At 46.7% G+C, this 24,608-nt stretch overlaps 1 protein-coding gene across 4 annotated transcripts in view; it reads right to left on the reverse strand.

Moving 5' to 3' along the window:
- Positions 1 to 15,251, reverse strand: part of A1CF (APOBEC1 complementation factor) — a 29,297-nt gene extending 14,046 nt beyond the window's left edge. For 2 of the 4 annotated variants that reach the window (XM_064429921.1, XM_064429919.1), the window contains exons 1-6: positions 15,152 to 15,251; positions 9,062 to 9,205; positions 6,527 to 6,661; positions 6,200 to 6,330; positions 4,637 to 4,875; positions 416 to 580 (exon numbers count right to left, since the gene is read on the reverse strand). In XM_064429921.1, coding sequence (XP_064285991.1) covers positions 416 to 580; positions 4,637 to 4,875; positions 6,200 to 6,330; positions 6,527 to 6,661; positions 9,062 to 9,160 — 769 coding nt within the window. In that variant the 5' untranslated portion in view covers positions 9,161 to 9,205; positions 15,152 to 15,251. Of the gene's footprint in view, positions 1 to 415; positions 581 to 4,636; positions 4,876 to 6,199; positions 6,331 to 6,526; positions 6,662 to 9,061; positions 9,206 to 13,402; positions 13,475 to 15,151 lie in introns of all 4 variants that reach the window. The other 2 variants (XM_064429920.1, XM_064429922.1) reach the window with 2 other exon arrangements.
- Positions 15,252 to 24,608: the final 9,357 nt, after the last annotated feature.

A 24,608-nucleotide genomic window follows, 5' to 3' on the forward strand; every position in this document is an offset into this window, starting at 1 on the left:
GAATTTAGATAGATCAGATAAAAAGGAGTTGCATTAAATCACTCTATTTTTATCACCATCCCTTGCCACAGAAGAATGCTGAAGTCACCCAGTTGCTTCACCAACCCTTTTTAAGAAAGACTAAATGATTCCAAAGCATTTTGATGACACAGGGCCACCCCATGCAGCATTTTGGGTTTCTTCCAGTTGCCAATCACCCTCTTCATGGTGGCTGCAGCTGGGAATTAAGCAGCCCTTAATGGGATGGCATTTTGGGTGGGAGCCTTCAGCCCCACGACAATTTTTGTGGCATTTCACACAAACATTTCGCAGCAGAAAAACACAGCTATTTTTATCCCTTGTGGCATTTGAGGAAGGCAGAAACATTTCCGTTTGCAGCAGTTGTTTAGGAGGCACAGCACCAGCGGGCTCCTACCTGGTTTGATGCTGTTGAACTCCTTCTCTATGGTCTCCTCGGTGGTGGAGAGCATGAGGTTCCTCACGTAGAGGATCTTCACTGAAGACATGGTGTCCTCATCCACCTCCACCTCTGGCTCTGCCCAGTCCACGGCGATGGGGTGTCCCCACAGCTGGATCCTTCCTTTAAAGGAACGGGCATGGTCAGTGCTGGGGGGCTTTGCTTCCTCTCGCTCCTGCTCACGCTCTATTTCACAGCAGAACAGGCCAAACTCTACCGACAGGACCCAAAAAAAGCCTTCCTAGCTCTGCCTTTCCAAAGGCAGATGGTCACACTCGGAACGGCCTCCTGCAAGTACCTTTGGAGCCTCCAGAACTGACAGAAGTGAAAATATGGAATAATTCACTTTAAGCCTGCATTTCCTGGAGCGCTCCCTAAAGGGAAATATTTTAATGCACTTATAAAAATCCCTTTTGGCTGGCAAACTTTCATTCCCTCGATACCAGAACAGGGATCCTGCCATTGCAGTGGGATGGAATGAAACAGCAAAAGCAAGGATGTCTCTGTGCATGTTTGAATTCGTTTGGGGGAAGCTGCAGCAGAAGAAAGGAAGGACACAAAAAGTCCTGGTGCATAAAACAGGGTGTGGGTGTGTGTGGTCTTTGTGAGGGTCCCCAGGACGAGGAAGAGAGGAATTTGACTCCATGTTCTGAGAAGGCTGCTTTATTACATTATGATACTATATTCTATTAAAGAATGCTATACTAAAACTATACTAAACTATAGAGAAAAGGATACATCAGAAGGTTTAACAAGAATGAATAATAATAACTTGGGACTCCTCAGAGCCTCGACACAGCTGGCCAGTGATTGGCCATTAAGTTAAAACAATTCACATGGAACCAATGAAACATGCACCTGTTGGTAAACAATCTCCAGACCACGTTCCAAAGCAGCCAAACACAGGAGAAGAGAATCAGATAATTATTATTTACACTTTTCTCTGAGGCTTCTCAACTTCCCAGGAGAAGAAATCCTGGCAAAGGGATGTTTCAGAAAATATCATGGTGACAGGTGTGGAGGACAAACCCAGGGGCTCTGTGTACACTGGACTGAGCTGATGAGGAGCAGGGAAGGAAAAAAGCAAATAATTCACTTTGCTGAATGCTGATGTTGCAGTTGGGTTGGTGTCCCCACTCCTTGAGGCTCAGCTCCAGATTCAAAGGATTCAAAAGCACCTGATGTGAGACTTTCACTGAACTCCAGGGTATTTTCAGAAGTCCATATTTCTGTCTATCTGCATGCATGCGTATTACCAAGGCTGCCATTTTAGATTTGCCATTAAATTTTAGTAAATTCTGATTTATGGTTTTGTTGAACTCACAGAAAATTCTATTGAATTGGTTTAGAGGTGCTAAATTGGTCACTTTATTAAGAACTGCTAGTGTTGATTAGATACTGCTATGAATAATAAACCATGATTAGATATTGTTATGGATTATAAACCATTTAGACCTAAATTGTTGAGCCAGTCTGAGGCTGAGATTGGCAAAGGGGTTTATTCTGTTGGGACTCAACCCTTGGAATCCTTCACTTTTCCCCTCCTCACCTTTTTGCCTCCCTGGTCTCCACATGAATCATCCCAATCTGATATTAATCAGAGTAATCTGATTGATTTGTCTGATATTTCTTTAATTGCTTTAATCTGATATTTCTTGCTACCAAACCCTGTCACAAATTTATATTAAACCTGCTTTTGCCCAGACCTTGCTGGTGATTCTTTGAGTGACCTAAACCACACATTTGCAGCTGAGAGGACAAAGAAAATCCTGCAAAACACTCTATAAAGGCATCTCTGCTTGGACAACCCATTTAAGAGGGGGTGGGAGCTCTGAAATGAGAGGGTGAGGATAGAATTTGGAGGCTTATTGGCAATGTAAACGATCAAACTAAACAGGAAGGTGCTGTTCCCTTGGAATCCCTCGGGAATGAGCTGGGATTTGTGGAGCGAGGCTGTTCTGTGCCCCTTTCTGAATTGCTGTTTTCAGTTCAAGGGTGGAAATAATGAACTGGTTGACTTGCAGCAAGGAGCTCAGCTTGGTGCCTCTTGCTGAAAATGAGTCTATCTCCACCTTCTTGTTTAGCCAGAGACAGGAGAAAATTTAAATTTTTTAATGAAAACTCTCAATTTTTGAGCACTTTCTCTACAGAGCTCCCTCAAAAAAGCAATGAGGTTCAGTTTGAAGGAAGCATCTGATAATGATATTCCATCTCACATCTGCTGGAGACACATTCAGCTCTGGCTTGAAACTTTTTTCCAGTTCCTGCCTTATGCTTGAGGCTTCAGAAGACTCTGGCTCCTTCTCAGGCCTTTGGAATTCTTAACGATTAAACTAAATTGTTTACTGAGATGTCCCTGAACTGGAAACCCCTCATGCATTGCACATGTCTGCTCAGGACTCTGAGTTCCTTCCATCTGTCTCGCTGTCTTTGCTCAGGATTTCAAGTGCTCTGCCTGTTTCTGCCTTCCTTTTTCACATAAAAACCATGGGAAAGTCGTGCTGGAGAACAGAATGTGCTCTCACCATCAGGGAGATGCTTAAACTGAAGAAGAAAATGCAGAATAAAAGGCAAAATTGTCTGTGTGACACATCTCCCTGTAGAAAAGCAAATTCAGTGGACAAAATCATGCTCATTTTTTTACATAATAAGAAAAAAAATGAAGTGACGCAGGGTATTTAATGTATAAAACAGGTGAAAGAAGGTGGTTCTGAACAAATCTCAAACCCCAAGGTTTGCTGGATACTTCCAGCAGCCAGTGTGTTCAACAAAGCAGTGCAGGAGCATAAGAAAGCAAGAGAAAATTGGTGAAATCCCTGCAAAAGCACTCAATGTTGACTTCTTCACCTAATACCTGCTAAACCTCTCTCTCCTTCACAACGGTCTTTGGCTGTCTCCCAGTGCTGAATTTCATAGATGTACTCTATGAAATTGAGCAATTCCTCATTCCAGTTTTTTTTTGTTTTTTGTTTTTTTCCCCCAAATATCTATTTCCAGTCCATGCTCCAGCCTGAATCTGCTCTTGGATGATTTCCTGAGTGATTCTCCTTGTGAGAAATGGATTTGTAAAGAATTTTAAAAACTTGATAGAACATTTACACAGTTTTGTACATCTGTATGTAAACACTGAGATAAGGTGTGTTGACTTAGGAAGGTCATGGAATAGAGATGATGTTGTTGAGAGACTGAACTAGAAACAAGTTTTAATAAGTTTTAAAATATGTAAAAAGACTAGATATTTTAGAGAATTAGAACTGTGAAAGACGTATTGTAGTAAGACTATTAGGGGTAAAAATTAGGTGATTGGTGTTACAAGTATTAGTAGTAGTGTATAAACAGCTAATAGTTTGAAAAATATTTATTAGGTATTGCAACTAGAAAATAGGTTAGTTTCTGATGGAATGGTGTTAGGTTTTATATTTCTTATGTCTCACTTTTTATCAAGACTAATAATGGAATAAAATCTTTTTAAACCCCTCTCGGTTGCCCCATCTCTGTAAAAGCTGGAAAAACCAACACTCCCTGAGAGGCCAAAGATGAGTCTCTATTTTCTGTTTAACCCAAGACAAGCACAGGACCAAGCACGTCCCACAGCAGAGCTGCATGGATACACACGGCCAAACCCATCTGGCTGGATTTCCAATAAACCCAAGCTCCTGAAGGATGACCATGGATCATCAGCACGGTGCTGCAGCAGGAGCTGCAGAGAATCCCACACCCTATGGTGTGTTGGGACATCTCCTGCTCTGGGTGTCTCTAGCAGGAAACTTCTCTCTGAGGGCAGAAAACCTAGCCACATCCACTTCCTTGGATTCCTGGAGATGATGTCACCACACCCCTGAGGTGAAGCCACATGGATGCCATGGGACAAGAGAGAGAGAAACAGCAAGCATTCCTCACAACAGCTTTAAGGAGTTGTAAGGATGTGATAAATTGTTAACTATAAACAATCTGCAGGTGGTGTTTTCCTACTTTGTCTTTCTGCTCTTCTCAAGCACAGTGTGCGAGGAAGATGTTTTTGTTAGTTAGCCAATCAAATAAAATATCGTGTCACTCTATAAAAACCGCGCGGTTCTCTTGAATAAAACCTTCTTTGCTCTTTCTACAATACTGCCTCCCTCCTGTTCCTGTTACACTTGTGCAAAAGGGACAAAGCCACCCCTGCCCATCCCTGCTGACCTGGGAGCAGCTTCCTCCTGGCCATGGCTGCTGCCCGGTGGCTCTCGTACTCCACGAAGGCAAAGCCCCTGTTTTTGGTTTTATCGGCTGCGCTGGGGTAGACGATGACGTCCACGACGCCGTCCGTGACCTTCTTCATCTCCGCCAGGATCTCCTCCCTCTTCTTGGTTTTGGGGATGCCCCCCACGAACAGGCGGCAGTTGTCCACGCTGGCACACACGCCCAGGAGCCTCCCGTTCCTGGAACGACGGAGCTGCTTTGTCAGGAGCCGGGAGCCAAGAGAGGGGAAGGTTACAGCAAAGCCCCTCTTCTGTCCCTAAACACAAGGCCAAGCACAAGGCTTCGGTGTCAGCTGCTCTTTGGGATATTCCAGTGGCCTTGCTCGGTGCAAAAGCTGCCACTCTGCTAAATCTGACATCAAAGTCACGCAGCACCGCTGAAATGAAGGATTTCAGGGAGAAACCAAAGCCAAATTTTGCTTTTCCTACTTGAGGTTCTCCTTCTTGCTGCCACCAGGCAACTGCACTCCCCCAACCCGGGTCCTTGTGTTGTCACCAGTAGCTTGTAGCTTCCCACTCACCTCATGACTGAGGTTTTGGGGAAGAAAATCCCTTGTCATTGAGAGGCACCATTTGAGGACTCACCAATGCCAACTTTTGTGCAGACCCCAAAATAAAAACTTCCTTTGTTCACCTTTTCAGGGTCCAAGTATCTCTTAAAGGCCTGGAGAAGTGCAAAACTTCTTTAGAGGAGTCCTTGGAACCAAGGTAGGAAGTGGAGGAGGTGGAGGTGGTTGAAGCCTGATCCCCAAGACCTTCTAACCTCTGCTACAAAAGACATCTCCAAGACCTCCATGTGCCTTGATCTGATCAAAGCAGTTCACAACCCATCACTTTTCTATTAGAAAAGCCATACGATTGCTAGAATGGTTTATCCCAAAAGGTTTTTAAGCAAAGGCATCAACTCATCCCACTTTGAACTGGCAAAAAACATTTAGTATGGTTGAAATCCAACCAACACGTATTATTGGGCCCATCTGTTGTTGATTTCTGGGTGTTTTGTTCCCTCAAACATGAGGGCTTTTTCTGTTCCTTTCCTTCATAGGAAATGTCGCTATTTTGCCAATTGGTTTCCATCCTATTTCACCGTTTTTTGCAATTGCTCCATCTACCAGAACATATCTGCACAATCTGTCACGAGGGAGACTGTGAATAGAATAAATCAACAACAACCTGAGGGGAACATAATAAACAGCGCTGGTTAGGGGAAAGTTAATTTGATCCAAAACAGAACATTTTTTTCCAATATTCTGATAGATTTTGTTGTTGTTGTTGGTTTTCTTTTCTTTTTTTTTTTTTTTTTTTCCGAAGAAGAAATTTCCTGTGAAAGATGTTGGTTTTAATGAGCAGTGACTGCACAGGGAGACAGGAGGAGATTTCCCCTCAAAACACAGGGATCTAAATAATTTTGCTCTGGACTGCCAGGAAAAATATCACTCACATGCCAAAATAGACTGATACATATAATTTAAAGTTTCTTTGAAGGTGTTTTTTCCCTGCTTACCTGATTTCATAATTATTGAGTGTCTTTATTGCATTCTTGGCCTCCTGTTTGTTGGAGAAGGTCACAAAGGCATAGCCCCTGTTGTTGCCATTGAAGTCCATCATCATCCTCATCTCATAGATTTTGCCAATCTGCCAAGTGAGAGAGATTTGTCAGCAAGGTGGATGTATTTAGAGAAGACTGGAATTTTAAAGTTCCATGGGCAGGGACACCTTCCATGGACCAGACTGCTCCAAGTCCTGCCCAGCCTGGCCAGGAATCAGCTCAGTTCAGCCCTGAAATGCAGCTCCGACCACCAGTAACTGATCAGCTGCCACCAAGCCTCACCTTTTCACAGAGGGGGATAAGTTCATCCTCAAAGAGGTCTCGGGGCAGCTTCCCAATGAAGATCTCACAGCCCCTCTCTGGTGGAGGGCCATCCCAGCCCGGTGGTGGCCCCCCATATTTCCTCTGCCCATTTTCCTGCCGTGGAGGAGAAGAAAAGAAAGGTTCAGCTATCAACATTTAAACATGGATCAAACCAGCCCTGTCTCTGGGAATGGCCCTTGAGGCAGACACACTCCTTCCCTTCAGCTCCTCATGAATTCAGCAGTGTCCTGCTGCCAAGGCTGGGATACTTCAGAAGTCCAAGTGCAGACACTCAGGTAACTCCTTGGAAAATGGAAATCCTCCTGGCTCTGGAGGGGAATCTCTGTGAGCTGGGCAATGGAGCACTTGCAAATTTATAACTTGTCTTGATTTTCATCCAGTCTGAGGATGACACCTGCCCACCCAGGAGGTCCTTCTGGCAGAGAGCAAATCTTGGCCCCAAATAATATTCAAAGATGTGAAGGCCAGTCAGTATTTCCCTTTTTCTCTCTTTCTGCTAGATGAGTGTGTCTCTGTTCTCCTCCCCTATTTTTAACCTTCCTTCCTTCCTTCCTTCCTTCCTTCCTTCCTTCCTTCCTTCCTTCCTTCCTTCCTTCCTTCCTTCCTTCCTTCCTTCCTTCCTTCCTTCCTTCCTTCCTTCCTTCCTTCCTTCCTTCCTTCCTTCCTTCCTTCCTTCCTTCCTTCCTTCCTTCCTTCCTTCCTTCCTTCCTTCCTTCCTTCCTTCCTTCCTTCCTTCCTTCCTTCCTTCCTTCCTTCCTTCCTTCCTTCCTTCCTTCCTTCCTTCCTTCCTTCCTTCCTTCCTTCCTTCCTTCCTTCCTTCCTTCCTTCCTTCCTTCCTTCCTTCCTTCCTTCCTTCCTTCCTTCCTTCCTGTCTCTCCCTACAGTGATTTCCGACTCCCAGAGGAGCTGGGGCTTCAGGAATTTTTCCATTTTTGGCTCCCTGACCATTTCTTTAGTCTCTTCCCATTCTGGGATTATTCCAGGAAAGCGAATGCCTTGTACAGCTGATTTAAGAGGAACGTAAACAAACAGAGATCCTTACAAGAAAACAAGAATATATTACAAATCCTTTTCATTTTCTCAAGCCTAGAACAGGACCTGAATTATCCACTCTCATTCCTGTTTTTCCAACGTTTTCAGCAGTGATAGAGTCCTGGGGACATTTGATTTTATGTCTGAGCTGGTGTGTGAGGGAGCACAGCAAGAAATAAACCCTTCTCTAAATTTGCAGTGGCTTCATTTGTGGCTGGAAGGCAGCACCTCAACAAACCCTGCTTGACAAGGTGCTGGAGGGAAAGTGGACATCAGCCACCTGCCAAAGATGAACGACCCAGGTGTGCACTGAGGAAGAAGATGTTTGGCTGCATCCACAGACAGGCTGGAAGAAAAATCCCTAAGGTACAGGGAAATTAGGAGAGGAGGGGAAGAGAAAAAAGATAAAATAGCAAGGTTGGAATGGAAAAGGAAAGGAGAGAGAAGAGCAAGAAGATGCTGAAGTGTGTGGGGGATTGGGAGCTGAAATCTGTGCTGTAGGAGTGAGCTTTGCCAGATGTGACAGTAGGGAAAACTGAAAAACTGAACCCCAGGATAATTCCAAGGTCAAGGTGGACAGGGTTTGGATTAACCTGGGCCAGTGGAAGGTGTCCCTGCCCATGGCACGGGGCAGGAACGAGATGGGCTTAAGGAACCTCCCAACCCCTGTGATTCTAAGAAAGCCACAGCAAATCTAAGATACACAGGAGTCCCTTATCTTATGGGTCAGGTACAGCAGAAAGGGCACCAAACCCAGCTGCTGGCCTGGCCCTGGAATGTGCTTTTCCCCAGGAATCTCAGGTTGTGCTTGGGGCTGTTGTGCCCTCTAGTGCCATGCAAAACAAGGTGAGGCTCACGGCCTCCACCTGCTTAAAATCCAGTGTTTCCAGCTCCTTCTTCCAGGATGCCAGGCTGGCCATGGCAGTGCCCAGTGCTCTCCAAGGCTGAGCTTGTTTGGGTCATGGTAGCCAAGGAAGGCTTTCTCAGGTGGGTTTGAAGGTCATGCCCAGGCTCCACCTGCCCTAACCACGGGAGGTTTGGATCTTGGAGACCTTGGAGCCTAAACTGGGAACAAACCTTGGAGCAGGTGAGGCACCTGTCTCCCATGTACCTGTGCAAGGATCTGCACAAAAGGTGACGTGCTGGACTTGCCACCTCATCCCTCTTCTGAAACTTTGCTCTCTGGGCTTTCTTTGGTTTTGAGACACCAATCCTGACCTTTTCCAACACTTAGCAGTGCTCTGTGTTGTCCTACCCCCACCTTCATTGTAATTTCCCATCAAGCAAGGAATTCCTTGAGGAATAAGACCCTGCTTTGTGAAAAACAACGCAGTGATGGTCAGCACTGATGTGAGAGAGAAACAGAGCAAAAAGGAGTGATTCAGGAGCATGGATTGGCTGCTCACGCCCCCAGTGAAGCTTCAGGATGAAGCACAAAAGGATGGGACCGTGAATTCCTACCTGGATCAAATTATATCCCGTTCGCTGAATTAACGCACGGAGGGCGGCTTCTTTCTGTGTGCCGGTCAATCCATCCCCGGATTTGTGATTTGATTCCATTGGGAGTGATTATCAGCAAAAAATCAGGTTAATTAGGGGTGCTCACTGCAATCAAATTTAAGATAAATTAAATCAATTAATACAGCTGGGAGGAGAAAGTCCACCCTCTTGAGAAAGTTTACAGGGTCGCTCTTCCTAAATCAGTTATTTCAGAGATAAAACCAAAACAGAACAGCAGAGACCATGGAAAAAGCAGAAATGTCCCCCTTGCTGAATGGAAATAAACAGCATTTAAACCCAGTCAGATCCTGGAGAGATGCAAAATGAATTTGTAGCCTTTTGGTGGTGCCTCAGGAGGAAAAAATATGTAAGTGCTTAATCCTGCACTGAGTACGCAACAACGAGTCCTTCAGGCCTTGTGTGGTGCTGACACTGGGAAGGCAACCTTGTACCAGCCACGTCCAGCACTCCATGAGAAACAGGACCTAGCCCCAGATTTGGCCTATTCTTATTTTTGAAAATAAAGACCACAGGAGAACTTCAGATCTTAGCTCAGCTCATGGCTGGAGCAACTTTGGGTTCAGACATTTTGATTCAGAGCTGCAGTTTTAGGTCATGGCTGATTCAAGATTTTTTTGGTTTGGGCTGAAAACATGATAAAATTGGAATCTGAATCTGACTTGGGCTACACCCTGGGAAAGGGACATTAACAACATGGATTCACTACTGGTGATTCCCTGTTTTTCCTGAATACTGAGCTTTGAGCTTGTCCAAAATCCATTTTTGTGCTCCAGGCATAAAAGCAGGATCTGTAGGTGCAAGGCTGAGCTTGAGGCCTCAGGCTGACACTGAACAGCAGCCAGAACAAACCCAGTTCCCTCCTCAGGTTCTTGTAGCCAGAGCTGGAGGCCAGTGGCACCAAGGACTCCATGCAGGAAAATGCCAAATTTTGTCATCCAGCATGGTTGTTATTGCCTAAAATTGCATTTTGTCGTAGAAAGGTGGAGGCAAGGAAAGGTGGTGCTGCCAGGCTTGCCTGGAGAGCAAACAGGGCCAAAAGGGGCTGGGAGGGGGTGAGGGGGATGAGGCACCCTGGTGGGGATGCTGGGCAGAAGGGAAATCCAGAGCAGCAGGAAGGTGGAAGGAAGGTGGATTGCTGTGCCTGCACCCTGAGCTACCACCAGATTTTGGGAGGAGACCCTAAACAAACCCCCTGCTACTGCCAGATTTTCAGGAGGAGACCCTAAATCCCCCTGCTACTGCCAGATTTTCTAGAGGAGACCCTAAACAATGCCCCTGCTACTGCCAGATCTTTGGGAGGAGACCCTAAACAATCCCCCTGCTACTGCCAGATTTTCAGGAGGAGACCCTAAACAATTCCCCTGCTACTGCCAGATCTTTGGGAGGAGACCCTAAACAATCCCCCTGCAAGCAGTCCCTTTGTGCACACAAGGTGAGCACTGCATGTAAAGAAATGCAGGTAAAGAAGTGCAATCTATCTGGTTACAGCTGATTTTCTGAGTGTGTCAGGATTCTGCAGAAATGACAGAAAAAGCCTTTTCCCCCCAGCTTTTAGCACCAACCTCTTTTTTATCAGCTGCTTTTGCGGTTCGCTGAGGGAGGAGCCAATATTTGGGGCAGCCCACTTTGTTTTTGGCCATTCCCTGCCCTGTGCTCCTATGCCTTTGTGCCCTGGAAGTCTTCAACAGCTGCTTTCAATTGAAAATGGATTATTCCCAGCATCAAAAACGGGGAACAAACCCAGTAATTTGTAGGATCTCAGTCTTGTGGCACTCGGGCTCTGCCACACTGCGATCCAGAGACTGTGACTGCAACATTTGCAAACAGAGGCACCTCTGTAATGCCAGATTTTGGATCTATTTAATGCAGAGGTTGGTCAGGCTCTTCTGATTTTATTTTTATTTTCCCCGTGCTCCCAGGTTCTCCAGTGTTTTAATTATTACCAACGTGCAGAGGCTGGGACATGGATTATCCAGTGCAACAGCTCTCTCGTGTCTCTAATTCCCAAATGAGTGTTTTCTGCAGCAGCTGGAGCCCCGTTATGGGTTTGTTTTGCCCTTCTGAGCGCAGCAACAAAACCCTGCTGATGTTTGTGGTGTCTGTGCCTGCTGCCCCCTCCGGAGCTGGCGTTCAGCAGGCACGGGGCAGGATTAGCACACTGCTGTGCAAAAACCACTTGGAGCCTTTCCCAGGCTGCTGCAGAAAGTGAGCGTTCAAAAAAAATCCAAAAAACCCCAAAACCCACAAACCCCAGCTAAAATCCAGACTGGTTTTGCACCCTCCCCTGCCTGGGCAGAGACACCCCATATCCACCCTGTAGGGGAAAGCTCTGTCACACTGCAATCTGGCCCCTTATATTCTGCTTTTGGAGCATCCTGGCTTCATCAGGGAATCGAGGGATCAAATTGCAGCTCTCGGTGGGTCTCTCTCAGCCCTGAGAGCTGGACTTGAGCGCTGCCGGGCTGGATTCCTGCAGGGCTGCTGCTTTGGATGCACTTGCACGTGGATCCTTTAAGGGCACGCATCCTCTCCTGCAGGGAGGAGGCATTTCCAGGAAGGTCTCTCTCCCCCCGGGGGTGATTTCACGCTGAGCAGTGAGCACAAGCCTCGGGGCTGGCGGATGGATGGGAACAGAGCATCTCCCTGGCTGATGCCTTTCCAGCGGCAGCAATATCCCTCTCTGCCTTCTGCCTTATTAGATAAGACAGCCGAGATCTTCTGGGCTCTTCTCGTAAGGCATCCTGCAAAGATTTCAGCTCTAGACCAGCATGTCTAGACACTGGTGCACTCCAGGATATGCTGAAGCAATTCACTTGGAATTAGGGAGCAAGAGCATTCAAGGTTGCAATGAAGTATTAACCACAGCCTGCTGCAAGCCCGGGCTCTGGGGGAGTTCCTAACAAAGATCTGGCTTTAATCTATGCCTGGTGCTTCCACACATTCCTGCCTTTGGAGAAAGCCCCAAGGAAACAACCCTGCCCCGTGGAAGGAGCAGGATGCCCTTCCTCAGGAATGGACTCCCCTGGAGCTGTGGAGCTGGTCCTGCTGGGAGTGGGGTCCAGCTGGAGACCCCCACCCCAGGGTAGCACCAGCCCCTGCAAGCCCCCACCCCTGGTTCCAAAGGAACCTGCAAGCCCCCACCCCGATCCCAAAGGAGCCTGCAAGCCCCACTCCCTATTCCAAAGGAGGCCAAGACTGGACTGCACCCTCCGGGCTGTGGACAACCCCGGCATGGTTTGGTAGCCCCGCTCTGAGCAGCCAGTTCGCACCTACTAATTACCAGCCCAATGTTATTCACAGGTAACTGATAAGCTGAAGAGCTTTTCCCCATCAGTGGGGTTTCTCTCTCTTTTCTTTGAGGTATAAATCCCAACCCAACAAATCCCAAGCCCAGGAAAACAGGCTTTCCACCCTGCAGTTTTCCAAGCACTTCTTCTCTCCCTCCTTCCTCCCTTCCTGCCTCCCTTGAGTTAAATATCTAAACTCTTTTTTTGGACAGGGCACTTTTCCACCTCTGCCACCCAAGGGTCCATCTCATGGAATCACAGAATCATTTAAGTTGGGAAAGCCCTCTCAGATCATCAAAAACCCAACCATTGACCCACCACCAAACCACGTCCCCAGCTGCCACATCCATGCGTCCATCAGTGTATCCAGATGATTTCCAGGATACCAATCACGGGGGGATGTTTTATTTCTGAAACTTGTGGAATTCCAGCCCCCTCCCCTTATTGTAGGCACCAGCCCCAGTCCTTGCAGCAGTGCCAGTGTGCTGGCATACTTTTTTTTTTTACTTTAAGGGAGGAGAATTCCTGTCACCCAGAGGAAACACGACTACTTTCTCTCCTTCTTTGTTCCCTGAGCCAGGAATCAATTAGCAAATCCACCCTCACAGGGGAAAACCCCCCTTCCGTGGCTGTTGATGTAAAATGTGAATGACTGCAGCAAACTCAGGCAGTGCTTTCAGCTCTGCTTTAAAAAAGAATCAACCCAGCCACACTTAATAGAAATAATAGTTCTGGAATTCAATCAATTTTGGGGATTTGCCCTTAAAATGGATTATCATTAACAAGGGCCACCATGCAAGAAAGAAAAGGAAAAAAAAGGAGAGAGGGAAGTAGAATTTTGTTCAGAAGTTTAAAGTGAAATTAACACCTTTGGAAGTGCAAACTGTCCATATTTCCTATTTAATCCTCATTTGTGATGAAATTTTGACAACAGCACCAACTTATTAATATATATTATATCACAGCATCAAGAAAAGGAAGGTTCTGCTTTTACCTTCTATCAGAGTATCACTGGGTCTGGTTTTCCTCTCTCCACTCTCATTTATTTTAGGTTTCTGCTGGAATTCTGAAGTGCCAAGGCAAGAAAATGTCCTTTTATACCTTGCAAGCCCACACCAACAAGAAGAAAACCTCTTATGATGCCACCTCTCCATGACTGCTTCTACACGTGGCTCCCTCACACCTACTGCAGCACATCCTCTGCCTTTGCTCCATCTATCCAGGAGCAAGATGAATCCAGCAGCTTTTACCCCAAAAATTGTGGAAAATTTTGCTTCACTTTTGGGTTATTTGGAAAAGGAGGAGTCCCTTTCCTCAGCCAAGGGATGTGTTCCATGCTAGGATTTTTGCTAAGGGCAAGTGGTTCCCATTTCCATGAAGGAGATAACAAACCCATGTTTATCCCACAGGATCAATACGGACCTGACTGTGCTGAGCCACTTGGACACTTCTAATTAAGGCCATTTTGTTTGGTATCCCCTCAGTGCAACTGCTCCTCCTGAAGAATAACAACCTTTGGAAAGACTGGACAGTGATATTCACCCTTTGCCCTAATAACCCAAATAGGTCAATAGAGAAAATATTTTCCTCTAGGTTATCAATGTTTTGGGGATTTTCCCCCCTCCTTCCAGGCTCCAAGCAATAAATATTCCTTTCTATCCACCCACAAACACCAAGCATGCTTCATTTTCTCCCCCAAAACGGGCAGCCTTGTGAGCTGCCCCAGCTCCTCGCTGGGGTGACACACGGGGGGACGGAGTCCGATTGAGCAACGCGGCATGAGGCTGTCGTGCCCTGGCTTCCCAGGGTGGGGGGTTGTTTTCCAGCTCTGGTGGCTCCACACAGAGTGGGATCTCACAGACATTTGCAGGAAAACAGGGTAAATTTGGAGCAGCAGGAAGGTGCTGCAGCACATGAGCCCGGAGGAGATATTTCATGCCTAATCCAGCAGATCTTTTGCTCGGGCATCAGCTTCTCCCTTTGGAATCCCTTTTCTCCTGGGCACAGCTTTTGCAGCTCTGCCACCAAATGCACACAAAATGCCCCCCAAAAGCCACTCAGTGATGCTGAGCCCAGCCTCCTTCCCTAGTGTTTATTTGCATCCCTACTTTGAAACCATCCTTCCTTCCCTGCTTGCTCCCACCCAAAACTCCTGTTCCACTGAGGGAAAGAGCTTGGGAGGAGCATTCTGTGCTGGGCAGAAACTAGCCCTGGATTAGGGAAAACTGAGGGGGTTTTGGGAGCAGGGATTGCCTCGGCTAGTGAGGCTGATCTCTGACAAAGAGAAGGAGGGACACCAAGTCGGCTGGAAAGATCTCTAATGATTAAGCCCCAGAAAGTTGCGCTTTAACAAATCCCGAGCGAATTATGGCAGGGAAAATCCCTCCTCCCCGTCCGCCTTGTCTGGCCTCGCTTTCCAGGCGCGGAGGAGAAGCACAAAACCCCCTCTTTCCACAGCTTTGCCAGGTAAAATCCACACTGAGCCCCACCAAGGGCCTTTCTGTGCCCACCCTGCTCATGCCAACCTCAACACCAGTGCTGTGGGGCTGTGTGGGGCTGGCCAGGGGTCCCGGCCCCCAGCCCAGCCCTGCTGGAGCGGGGCAGCTCCGGGGTGCGAGTCCGATGCTGGGCACTGCTGGGCAGGGAGGCTCCCGATGGAGCTGCTCCTTCCCAGCCCCACCAGCAGCCCCCGTCAGCACACCCACTCCCTCCCACACCCCCAAAGCTCCGAGCAGCCGCCTACCTGAGCGATTTTGGATTTGGCCCCCCGGGAAAGAGGTCTCCTGGCTTGTGGGGAGTTTGCGACGTGTCACTGCGGTTATTCCCTAATCATCATATCAAACTCCAAAGGTTCAGCAGCCCCGGGCTGCTTTACAGTCCCGTGGGTTAAACGTTAACCTGCCCTATCTGCCAGCTCCCCGCAGGCCTTTGACCAGATAGCTGCCTCAGACAGCACCCTCCGGGCCCAGCTTGCCCCAAATAAATGCAGGGCACCACAGGCAGATCCCAGTTTGAGGGCTGGGGTCATGCTGATGGGGTTTGCTCCGTGCTGAGACCTTCCCCACCTGATCCATCCCCAGCCTTGTGACGCTCTTGGGCTTTACGGGAGGTTTGGGTTTGCTGGAGGGTGATGGCGGGAGGGAGAAATCCCTTTTGGTGGAGAAATTCCTCTTGGCGGCCTAAGCAAAGCTGTGCGTTGGCAGGAATTGCTGCAAAAATGTTATCCACGCAAAGAAAGCCAGGGCAGGTTTTGAGGAGGTCTTGCTGTGCCCAGAAAAATCCAGAATAAATCCAGAATCTGTGAATAAATCCAGAAGCCATGAATCCCTGCAAGGGATGGCTTCCAACCTCTGAGCATCCCAATACTATATTTGACTGAGGCCATAGAAAAAGCTTCAAAAATTAATTAATATCATGAAGATTATGATAAATCTTATGAAGTTAAGAGATTATGATAAATCTTCATGTTATTCTTAAAATTCATATTTAAGAGTATATATACTCATAAATAAGAGTATATAATATCACAAAATAAAAAACTTAAAGTTTGAAGTTTTAGAATATAACAATATATGTAAAACAAAATAAAAGTTTTAAAACAATAATTATTCTTCTTCACCTTCTTCATAAGTTTAAGTAATGTCATATAATTAGCTAAAAAAGTACAAATTACAAACTTCAAATAAGTTAAAAATAAAAATAGTTCAAGTATCATTTCTGAATTAAATAGTTCAACCTTAAAAATCCTTATAAAAATAGTAAACAATTTTATACCTCATTAATAAAGTACTAAAAAACTCACGCCTTATACAAGTATAATATAAATAAAAAAATAATAAACACCTAAATCGAAACACAAAATGTCATCTCAAACACTTCAATCCCAACTTTAACAAAAACAAAAAAAATAAAAACAAACCAAAAAGCAACATATAGTGGTGCTTGTGTCACATCTGGTGGTGCAACAGCTGAATTGAATGTTTGGCTCTTTCTAAAATCCTTCTGGACCCTCACAGGGATGAAATGGAGTACCACAGGTACTTTAGCAGGGAGATTTCATGGAATTATAGGATGGTGAAGCTTGGAAAAGCCCTTTATGCTCCTCAAGTCAAGCCAGCAGCACCACCACTGAGCCATTTTTCTCGTGCGCTGTGCAGGTTTAGGATCCCAGCCTGGGGATCCATCCCTGGAATTGCATCCTGCTCTGGCTGCCTCTGAGCTCAGAGCTGGAGCCCTGCTTTGCCACCGCAGAGCTGACCCCCAGCACATGGATGCAGTCCTGGGCTTCATTCTCAGCCCTGTTAAATGAAGCATTTATAATGAGGTGCTGCTGACGCTTCAGGTTTGGGAAAGCGCCGTCCCTGTGTTTGCTCAGCTTTACGAGCACAAGGTGTCCCTGAGCGGGGAGGTGGCAGGGCCTGGATCCCTCCTGGAGAGCAGCATCTCACTCCTTCCTCCCTTCTCACCAGGGTGCAGCTCCCGTTTCCCAGCCCAAACACGGGATTGCTCCCAAGGAAACGTCTGCCCTCTGCTCTCCACCTTCCTGCAGCATTTAGGGGTTCAAGGGCAGGTCCTGGGGCACATTCAGAGAAGATAAAACCCCCAAACAAGCCCTTCCCAAGAAGTTAAGAGCTCCTCTCCCTGAGCACAGTTTGGGATTTGCTGCTTCTCCTGATCTCCAGGGCAGAGCTTGGGAGCGAGGGGCAGATGCCATGAGGATTTGTGAAAGAATTTGGAATGAGTTAGAGATGAGACTTCTGAGTTGTTTTAGATAATGTAATTTATTTTTTAAATCTTTTAGGTAAGATTTAAGGTGAGTTCAACTCACCTTATATGATTTTATATGAATTATATAAAATTCAGCTTGTGTTATATGATTTTATATGAATATAAATTATATGATTCAGAAGGTCACAGGACTTCTAGTTACAAAACGCGTTGAAAATTTATTAACTAATAAAACACTATAAACAAAAATATTTATATTTTCGACTTAATCTTTAAATATTTCATCTTATAGACTCATGTTACAATATAAACTTTTTTAGTTAATTCTGTAATAATACACAAACTTACAATACTGTATTCTACAACTCTAAGTTTTCTTCTATTTAGTTTAACATGTTTTTATTTTGAACTATAAATCTACATTCTCATTTCTAATGCTTAAGTTCAGAAGTATTTTCTAAAATTTCAGATCAAATCTTTTAATGTTTAATTCTATGTTTTAATTTACAAACCAAAAGTTTGTAAATTTTTTCTAAGAATCCTCTATATTTCAAATTCTAGCAAGATGTGGCAATGGATTTTTCCTTGTCTAAGGGATTTTTCTGTCTTAGCACGCCATCCTGTCCTGTCCTAAGGGACTGCTGGAGTTTGATCACTGGGACACTGGATTTCAGACTGAAGGCCCCAGTGTGCCCCTGAGCACTGCAGACTGCAGAGGAAAATGAGCTGAAATCATTCTGTGACCAATTAAATGTTTTTGCCCTGGAATTGTGACAGTGGGAGGAGCAAACCAGCTCCATAAAACCAGGTGTGACACATCAGCACTCAAAAGAGCAACGAAAAGTCTCTCTGGGGGAAATGTCAGGTGTTACCTGAGTGCAGGTAATGGGACCTGAGGATCTGTCAGCAAGAGGGGATGAAATGCAGGCGGCCATGGCATGGAAATAGAGCAGTTTGGGATGGAAAGCCCCATTTTGGGGTAGAAACCAGCTGTGGATTGACCCACAGGTGTGAGGGTGTCTTGGGCTGGTGGTGTGTGTTCTATCACCATTGAGGTTGGAGGTGTCAGAGCTGGGAACAGTTCTCTTCTGTTCACTGGGCAGATTTCTTATCTCTTCCACAGCCAATTCTCCCTCCAGGAGATCTCTTCTGTTAATGGGCCACTAATTATTAATTCTCTTCTGTTCACGGCCAGTGAGTGTCCCTGCATGGCTGAGAAAATTCCATCATCCCATGGGGAGATGCTCTGCCCAGGGGAGGAGCCGAGCATTCCTACCTGGATACAATCTGAGCCCGGAACAGCACAGCAGCCTTTGCCCACTGCATTCCCAGAGGAGCAGCTTTCTTCTGCCCTGCATTCCCAGAGGAGCAGCTTTCTCCTGCCCTGCATTCCCAGAGGAGCAGCTTTCTCCTGCCCTGCATTCCCAGAGGAAGAGCAGGCCCATCTCCAGCAGCCCTGGAGCTCCAGAGGAAAACTCCCCCCTTGTGCAGGATCCCTGCTCCAGCAGAAGCACAGCTGGCACTGCAGGAGGCTGAGCCACCATGGGATGGGACTGTGCCACCACCCTGACCCACAGGGCTCAGCTCCTCCTCTGACTCTGTTTATCTTTTTGTACTATTGGATCTGTATTTTTAATTTTCCTAGTAAAGAACTGTTATTCCTACTCCCATATCCTTGCCTGAGAGCCCCTTAATTTCAAAATTATAACAATTCAGAGGGAGGGGGTTTACATTTTCAATTTCAAGGGAGGCTCCTGCCTTCCTGACCAGACACCTGGCTTTCAAACCAACACAGAGGGAAGCATGACAACACACATGGACATGGAAAGCCCCTCTAATGCCAGAGGGGCTGGAACTTCAGCACCATTTTTTGAGGTTGTCCAGGAAGAGCAGCTGTGATGCTTTCCTTCCCTGTCTTCCCCTCTCTGCCACAGATTTTGCTCAGAAGAGGAGAAGTGATCAAGAGAGGAGATGTGATTTGTGCTCATGTTTCCTTGAAAGCCTCTTGAGGAGCAGCCCCAAGAGCAGCAGATCAGGATTGTTTCCTTCTCCACAATCACAGCAGCAGTGAGCTGCCTCCTCCAGGGCTTGCCTCAGCCTGCCAAGTGGGATTAGGGAAAAGCACTTCCAGCTCAGGAAAAATGACACTTGAGGGGATGTTACCCCTTTGTGTTATTTATTTACTGCCACAAACCCCCTAATGGGAGCCTGATCCTCCAGCTTTCCCTGGAAGTGCTGCAGGAAGTTTTCCAGGATGTCCAGCAAGGGGTTTATGGCAAATCTCTGGCTGTGCCAAGCTCTGCTAGGGATCAGCAGCTGTCCTTTAACATAGCAATAAAGTAAATAAAAATATCCTTGGTGTCAGGAGGAGCAGGATCAGAGCCCAGGCATGGAAAAACATGAAAATGGTGATGCTGAGAGTGTCTCCTGGGTGCTGTGTTTGCTGTGCTTGGTGGAGACACCCTGGTCAGACAGACCCTGCTGTGATCCAGGTGTGTGCTTGGTGACATTCCCACTGCAGGGACTGCTGGAAGTTGGGCAAGAAACGGGATGTTGCCAGAAAACTTTGAATTTTCCAAAGTTAGCTACAGATTTAGAGGGATGTGTGTCACTTACTGGGGAGGGTTTTGTGTGTGTACAGAAAGAGGTTGTTAAACACCACTGCAGCTCATTATAGCTCTCTAAACATCACAGTTCTCCCTTTCCCCCTGAATAAATCTGCATGCTGCAATGCCGCTGTGCTCTGTAATTAGGAACAACTCAATTGAAGTCTTAATGCTTTCCAAAAACAATCCTTTGCTTCAGCAGCCTGACTCATAACCTGCTAGAGAGCTGCTGCTAGGCTGAAAAGGAATTTATAGTGGAGTAAACAGCCTGTGTGTGTTGGTATTTAGAGAAATGAAAACCACTTGGTCCTAATTCCAAAACTGATACTAGACCAAAAAAAAAAATTTTAAAAATGGGCACAAATGGGGTTTCTGCACCCTTTCCCTCAAGATTGGCACTCTCCAGATTTGCCAGTTTTTCCTTGTTGTGGCTGAGACATTTTGGGTTTGTTTGTGCCACAGAGAAGCAGCAGTTGTGCCCAAAGGGGGCTGGATCCTGCTGCTGCCAAAGAAAACAGAATTAATTAGAAAAGTTTTGTGTGCCTGTGGCTTCAAGATAAATCTGTGGTTGTGAGTATTCCTTTGATTTAGGATAGTTTGATATGACCTGTGTTTGTGTAAGGCTGATGTTGGCATATGGATCAAATATTGACACTCTGCTGTTCCAGAAATGATTTTTGTAAAGCTGTGGTTACAGCTCCTTCTGTCTCAGGTGTTTCTCCAATGCCTCTGGATAACAGCAATATAAATAGTGGGTGTGCAATGCCAGCCTGAAGAATCACAGCACAGGAACACAGGAAAGTGGGAGCCAGCAAGCTCAGGAAATGCCCTCATTCCCCATTTCTCTGCTCAGCACTGGCTCCTAAAATCCGTGTCCAAAAATAATTGCAAAAAAGAGATTTCAAACTTGAGCTGGTGGCAACAGTGCTCCTGCAAATGTGTTTGACATGAGAAATGTTTGAATCCTGTCCCTGCTGGGGTGGCCTCCCCTTTGGCAAAAAAATTCTTCAAAAGGCATCATCAGACCCAAACACTTGGGAAGTTTAATTGGAAGTTACATTCCAATATTTTAGTTCTGCTGAGCAATTTCCCAACCTGCTTCCTGACTTCTGTCCGTGCAGTTTCTTGATACTGAGACTGTGACCTCCACCTGGTCTTAGGGAAAAGCAGGGGCATTGCGGGCCTAAAAATACCAGGTACTTTGAAATAAAGTTGTAAATTTATAAAACAAAGTCCTCCCATTAAGTATGAAGGCAAACCTTGAAGCCACAGGTGTTAAGATTCCCGTCGTGCAGCTTAAAAAACGAAAATCCTTTCTGCAAAATGTTACAGAACCCCAGACTGGTTTGGGTTGGAAAGGACCCTAAAGCTCATCTTCTTCCATGGGCAGGGACACCTTCCACTCTCCCAGGCTGCTCCAAGCCCTGTCCAACCTGGCCCTGGGCACTTCCAGCTCTTATTTCTCCTTTAAGTGCAATCAAAAAACCAGAATGTTCTGATAGTAATGGTTTACACTGAACAGAAGTGAAAAGCAGTAATTGGATTTACTGTACAAATCACTGACAGTAAGTCCTCTAATGCTGTTAGGACTCCTTAAAATAATAGACTTAAACCTCTCTCTGAGCTGAAACCAAAGCTCCCAAGGCAAATAATTACACTTAAAGGCCAGATGTGGTTATTTTGCAGCACCTTTTTGTGGTTTCTGTGTGTGCAGGAGAAAAGCCTTGTGTTTTTTCCCTTTTTCTTTCTGTTTCAGTACAAATAAATGGGATGGGAAAGGCAAGGACTCTCACAGGTATTTGTTTGCTTTGGAAGGACACCCTGCACAAGGGTGGCATGAACTCTGAGTGCCCCAGCCTGCCTGGCTGCCTACAGCATAAATCCTAATATTTCCTAATAGATATATTTAATATATCCTACCTGGAAAGGGAGAGCTGCTGGGGAGAAGGAAATACCCCAGTGGCTGGGTGCAGGTGTGAAGAAAATGGGGTCAAGGCCACTGCTCCAGTTTGTGGGTGGGGGCAGATGGGGAGGTAGGAAAAGTGGTATTGATCTGGGGATATGAGGACACTGATAAGAGAAATGGGAACAATTTGCATGGAGAACTGGGCAAGTCTGGGCAGGAGAGACAGACAGTAATGAGGCTTTATTTTTAGTTATAAATGTGCTTTTAATAAAATTAAAAAGGTGTTGTTGGGCCTTGTAGATTTTTCCTCTGCTGGGAGACCAGGGAGGAAAATGAGATTTTTCCAAGCAGCAGGTTGGGACTTGTAAAGCCAGTCCTAACCACTAAGCTGAGTCTTTTACCTCTTCTGAGCTTTAGCCAGCTGGGGAGGTAAGAGCAAACAGTTTGTGATTTGTTTCCTTCCATGTAGCTTTTGCTTTTTTCCACTTGTGCTTTTCATTCAAAGCCCATTTCATACCTCCTGTGTCAGCCTGGTGGATGCAGGCATCTGTGGAATATTTCCCACTTCACTCCTTAAGGGTGGCTGTGTGCTCATGACTCACTGTACCTTTCTGATGTGTAATAACTTCCTTCTGAAAAGTGGTTCTGCAGCACATTGGATTCAGGTGTGTTTTATCATCTTGCGGGATGCCAGAAAAGCCCTTGGGACATCATGCTGTCATTTGGGCATCAAAGTTGATAAAACTGGCACAGAAATTTTACAAGGGATTCAGGGAAGAAATAGTGGCTGGGATAGGCTTTGATGTCCTGAGTGGGCTTTGTAAGTCCCTGGTTTATGGATTCATTAAGAAATTGAATCACAGGATGGGTTGGGTTGGAAAGGATCTTAAAGCCCACCCAGTGCCACCCCTGCCATGGCAGGGACACCTCCCACTGTCCCAGGCTGCTCCAAGCCCTGTCCAGCCTGGCCTTGGGCACTGCCAGGGATCCAGGGGCAGCCACAGCTGCTCTGGGCACCCTGTGCCAGGGCCCCCCACCCTGCCAGGGAACAATTCCTTCCCAATATCTGATACAGACCTGCCCTCTGTCACTTTAAAGCCATTCCTTGTCCTGTCACTCCATGCCCTTGGCAGAAGTCCCTGTCCCTGACTTTCCCTGGGGCAAGAAAAGCAAGTGAGGGTTGACTTTGTTCTTGCTCAGGCAGAGGTGCCTGGAGAAGAGCAGGAATGTGTGGCCTGTCCCAAACCACCTTAGGGATGAAATGTGGGAGGGTGGCTGTGGGAAACTGCAAAAGGAATTTAAAAAGGCTCCTGTGACCCAAAGAACCTCGAGAAACAACCAGAGGATGCTGAGCATTCCTGGGAAAGTCCTGAGCTGGGAATGGTGGCCAGCTCCTCCGGTTCATAGGTGCAGGAAGAATTCCTCACCTACACAAATTGCAGAGGTGCCCCTCCTACCCTAAATACAGACAGCTCCTGGTGGAGACTTCCACACCTCTGCTCCAGCAGCCTCCAAGGGCTCAGAACCCAAAATAGTGCTGGCCAGGGGCTGGGTTTCTGAAAATATTTCCCCAAGCCTTGTTCTTTTTGCTGCCTCCTGTGCCCAGGGGGTTGGTGGGTGGTCTGCTGGCTGGGTTTGGGTTTGCTCATGGGGGGCCTTGAGCTGGAAGGGTCGGAGTTGTCGAGGCAGGGGCTGGTGCAGAGCTGGGTTTTGGGGTAGGGGAGCTTGCTGGAGCCCAGCTCAGAGGCTCATTCCTCCTTCAGGAGGCTACAAATAGTTTAGACTCAAATCATGAGGCTTGGCCCCTCTGCCTGGGCTAAACGTGAACTTCCCTGAGGGTTTGGGTTTGGATCCAGGCAGCAAAATCCTGCTGTTGGAGTTCAGGGGGGCTGCCAAGCTGTCCTAAATTCAGGTGGGTGGTGGAGCTGGAGCTCCCCCCATGAGGCCAAATGTGAACAAAAAAGGGTCTGTGATGCAGGGCAGTGGTGTTTGGTTTGGGATGTGTGACTGCTAACCACAAACAGAGTCAATATTTAATAGAAAAGAATGGAAAAATAGTAAAAATAGTACTTTAAGCAGACCTGTGTCACTTCAGCATAGGTCTGAGGGGTATCTTTTGTCCTTTCAAGTGTTTATTTTATTTTTATTATTTTTTAAATGAACCTGGGACCCTGGCACTTTTTGGTGTGTTGCAGTTTGCTGCTCCAAGGGAGCTCTGCCACCACCATCCTCTGAGCTGCCTGCAGAGTGAGGGATGGGGAATACACTCATTTTGAGTGACTGTTTTTAAACAAACCCTTTCCAGCTGTGGCCAGACTTGAACCTTCAACTGTTTCCATGTCTGGTGAAAATGGTGTTTCTTTAAATAAAAACTCACGCCACCACTCCAGAGCAGAACCCCAGATGAGTTTGGGTGGGAAGGGACATTAAATCCCACCCCTGCCATGGACAGGGACACCTCCCACTGTCCCAGGCTGCTCCAAGCCCTGTCCAGCCTGGCCTTGGGCACTGCCAGGGATCCAGGGGCAGCCACAGCTGCTCTGGGCACCCTGTGCCAGGGCCTGCCCACCCTGCCAGGGAGGAATTCCTTCCCTCTTTTAAATCAGCTTGGTGTGGGTGATGTTGGAGGCATCTTCTCCTTTCTGAGTGCTCTTCCCATCCCATCAGATTCCTGCTGTGGATGGGGTGCCTTGGGATGGTCCTGCTGGACAAACTAAACTCTACAAAAACACCATCCACCCTCCAGGGCTCCCTGGCCTCCCCTGCTGTGGGAAGTGCCACCATCCTGGGCTTGCCCTGATGTTCTGTCAGTTCTTTGAGAAAGTTCCAGCTCTGGCAAGGTGTCAGGTGTCATTTCCCCCTGGGAAAAGTGGCTTGTCAGGCAGCTCCAGCCCAGCTTTCTGCTGATGCTATCTCAAAGGAGATGTCCACTCTTCCTGGCAAACCTTGCTAGCAACACT

This window comes from Passer domesticus, chromosome 8, assembly GCF_036417665.1.
Source record: "Passer domesticus isolate bPasDom1 chromosome 8, bPasDom1.hap1, whole genome shotgun sequence".
Classification (NCBI taxonomy): domain Eukaryota; kingdom Metazoa; phylum Chordata; class Aves; order Passeriformes; family Passeridae; genus Passer; species Passer domesticus.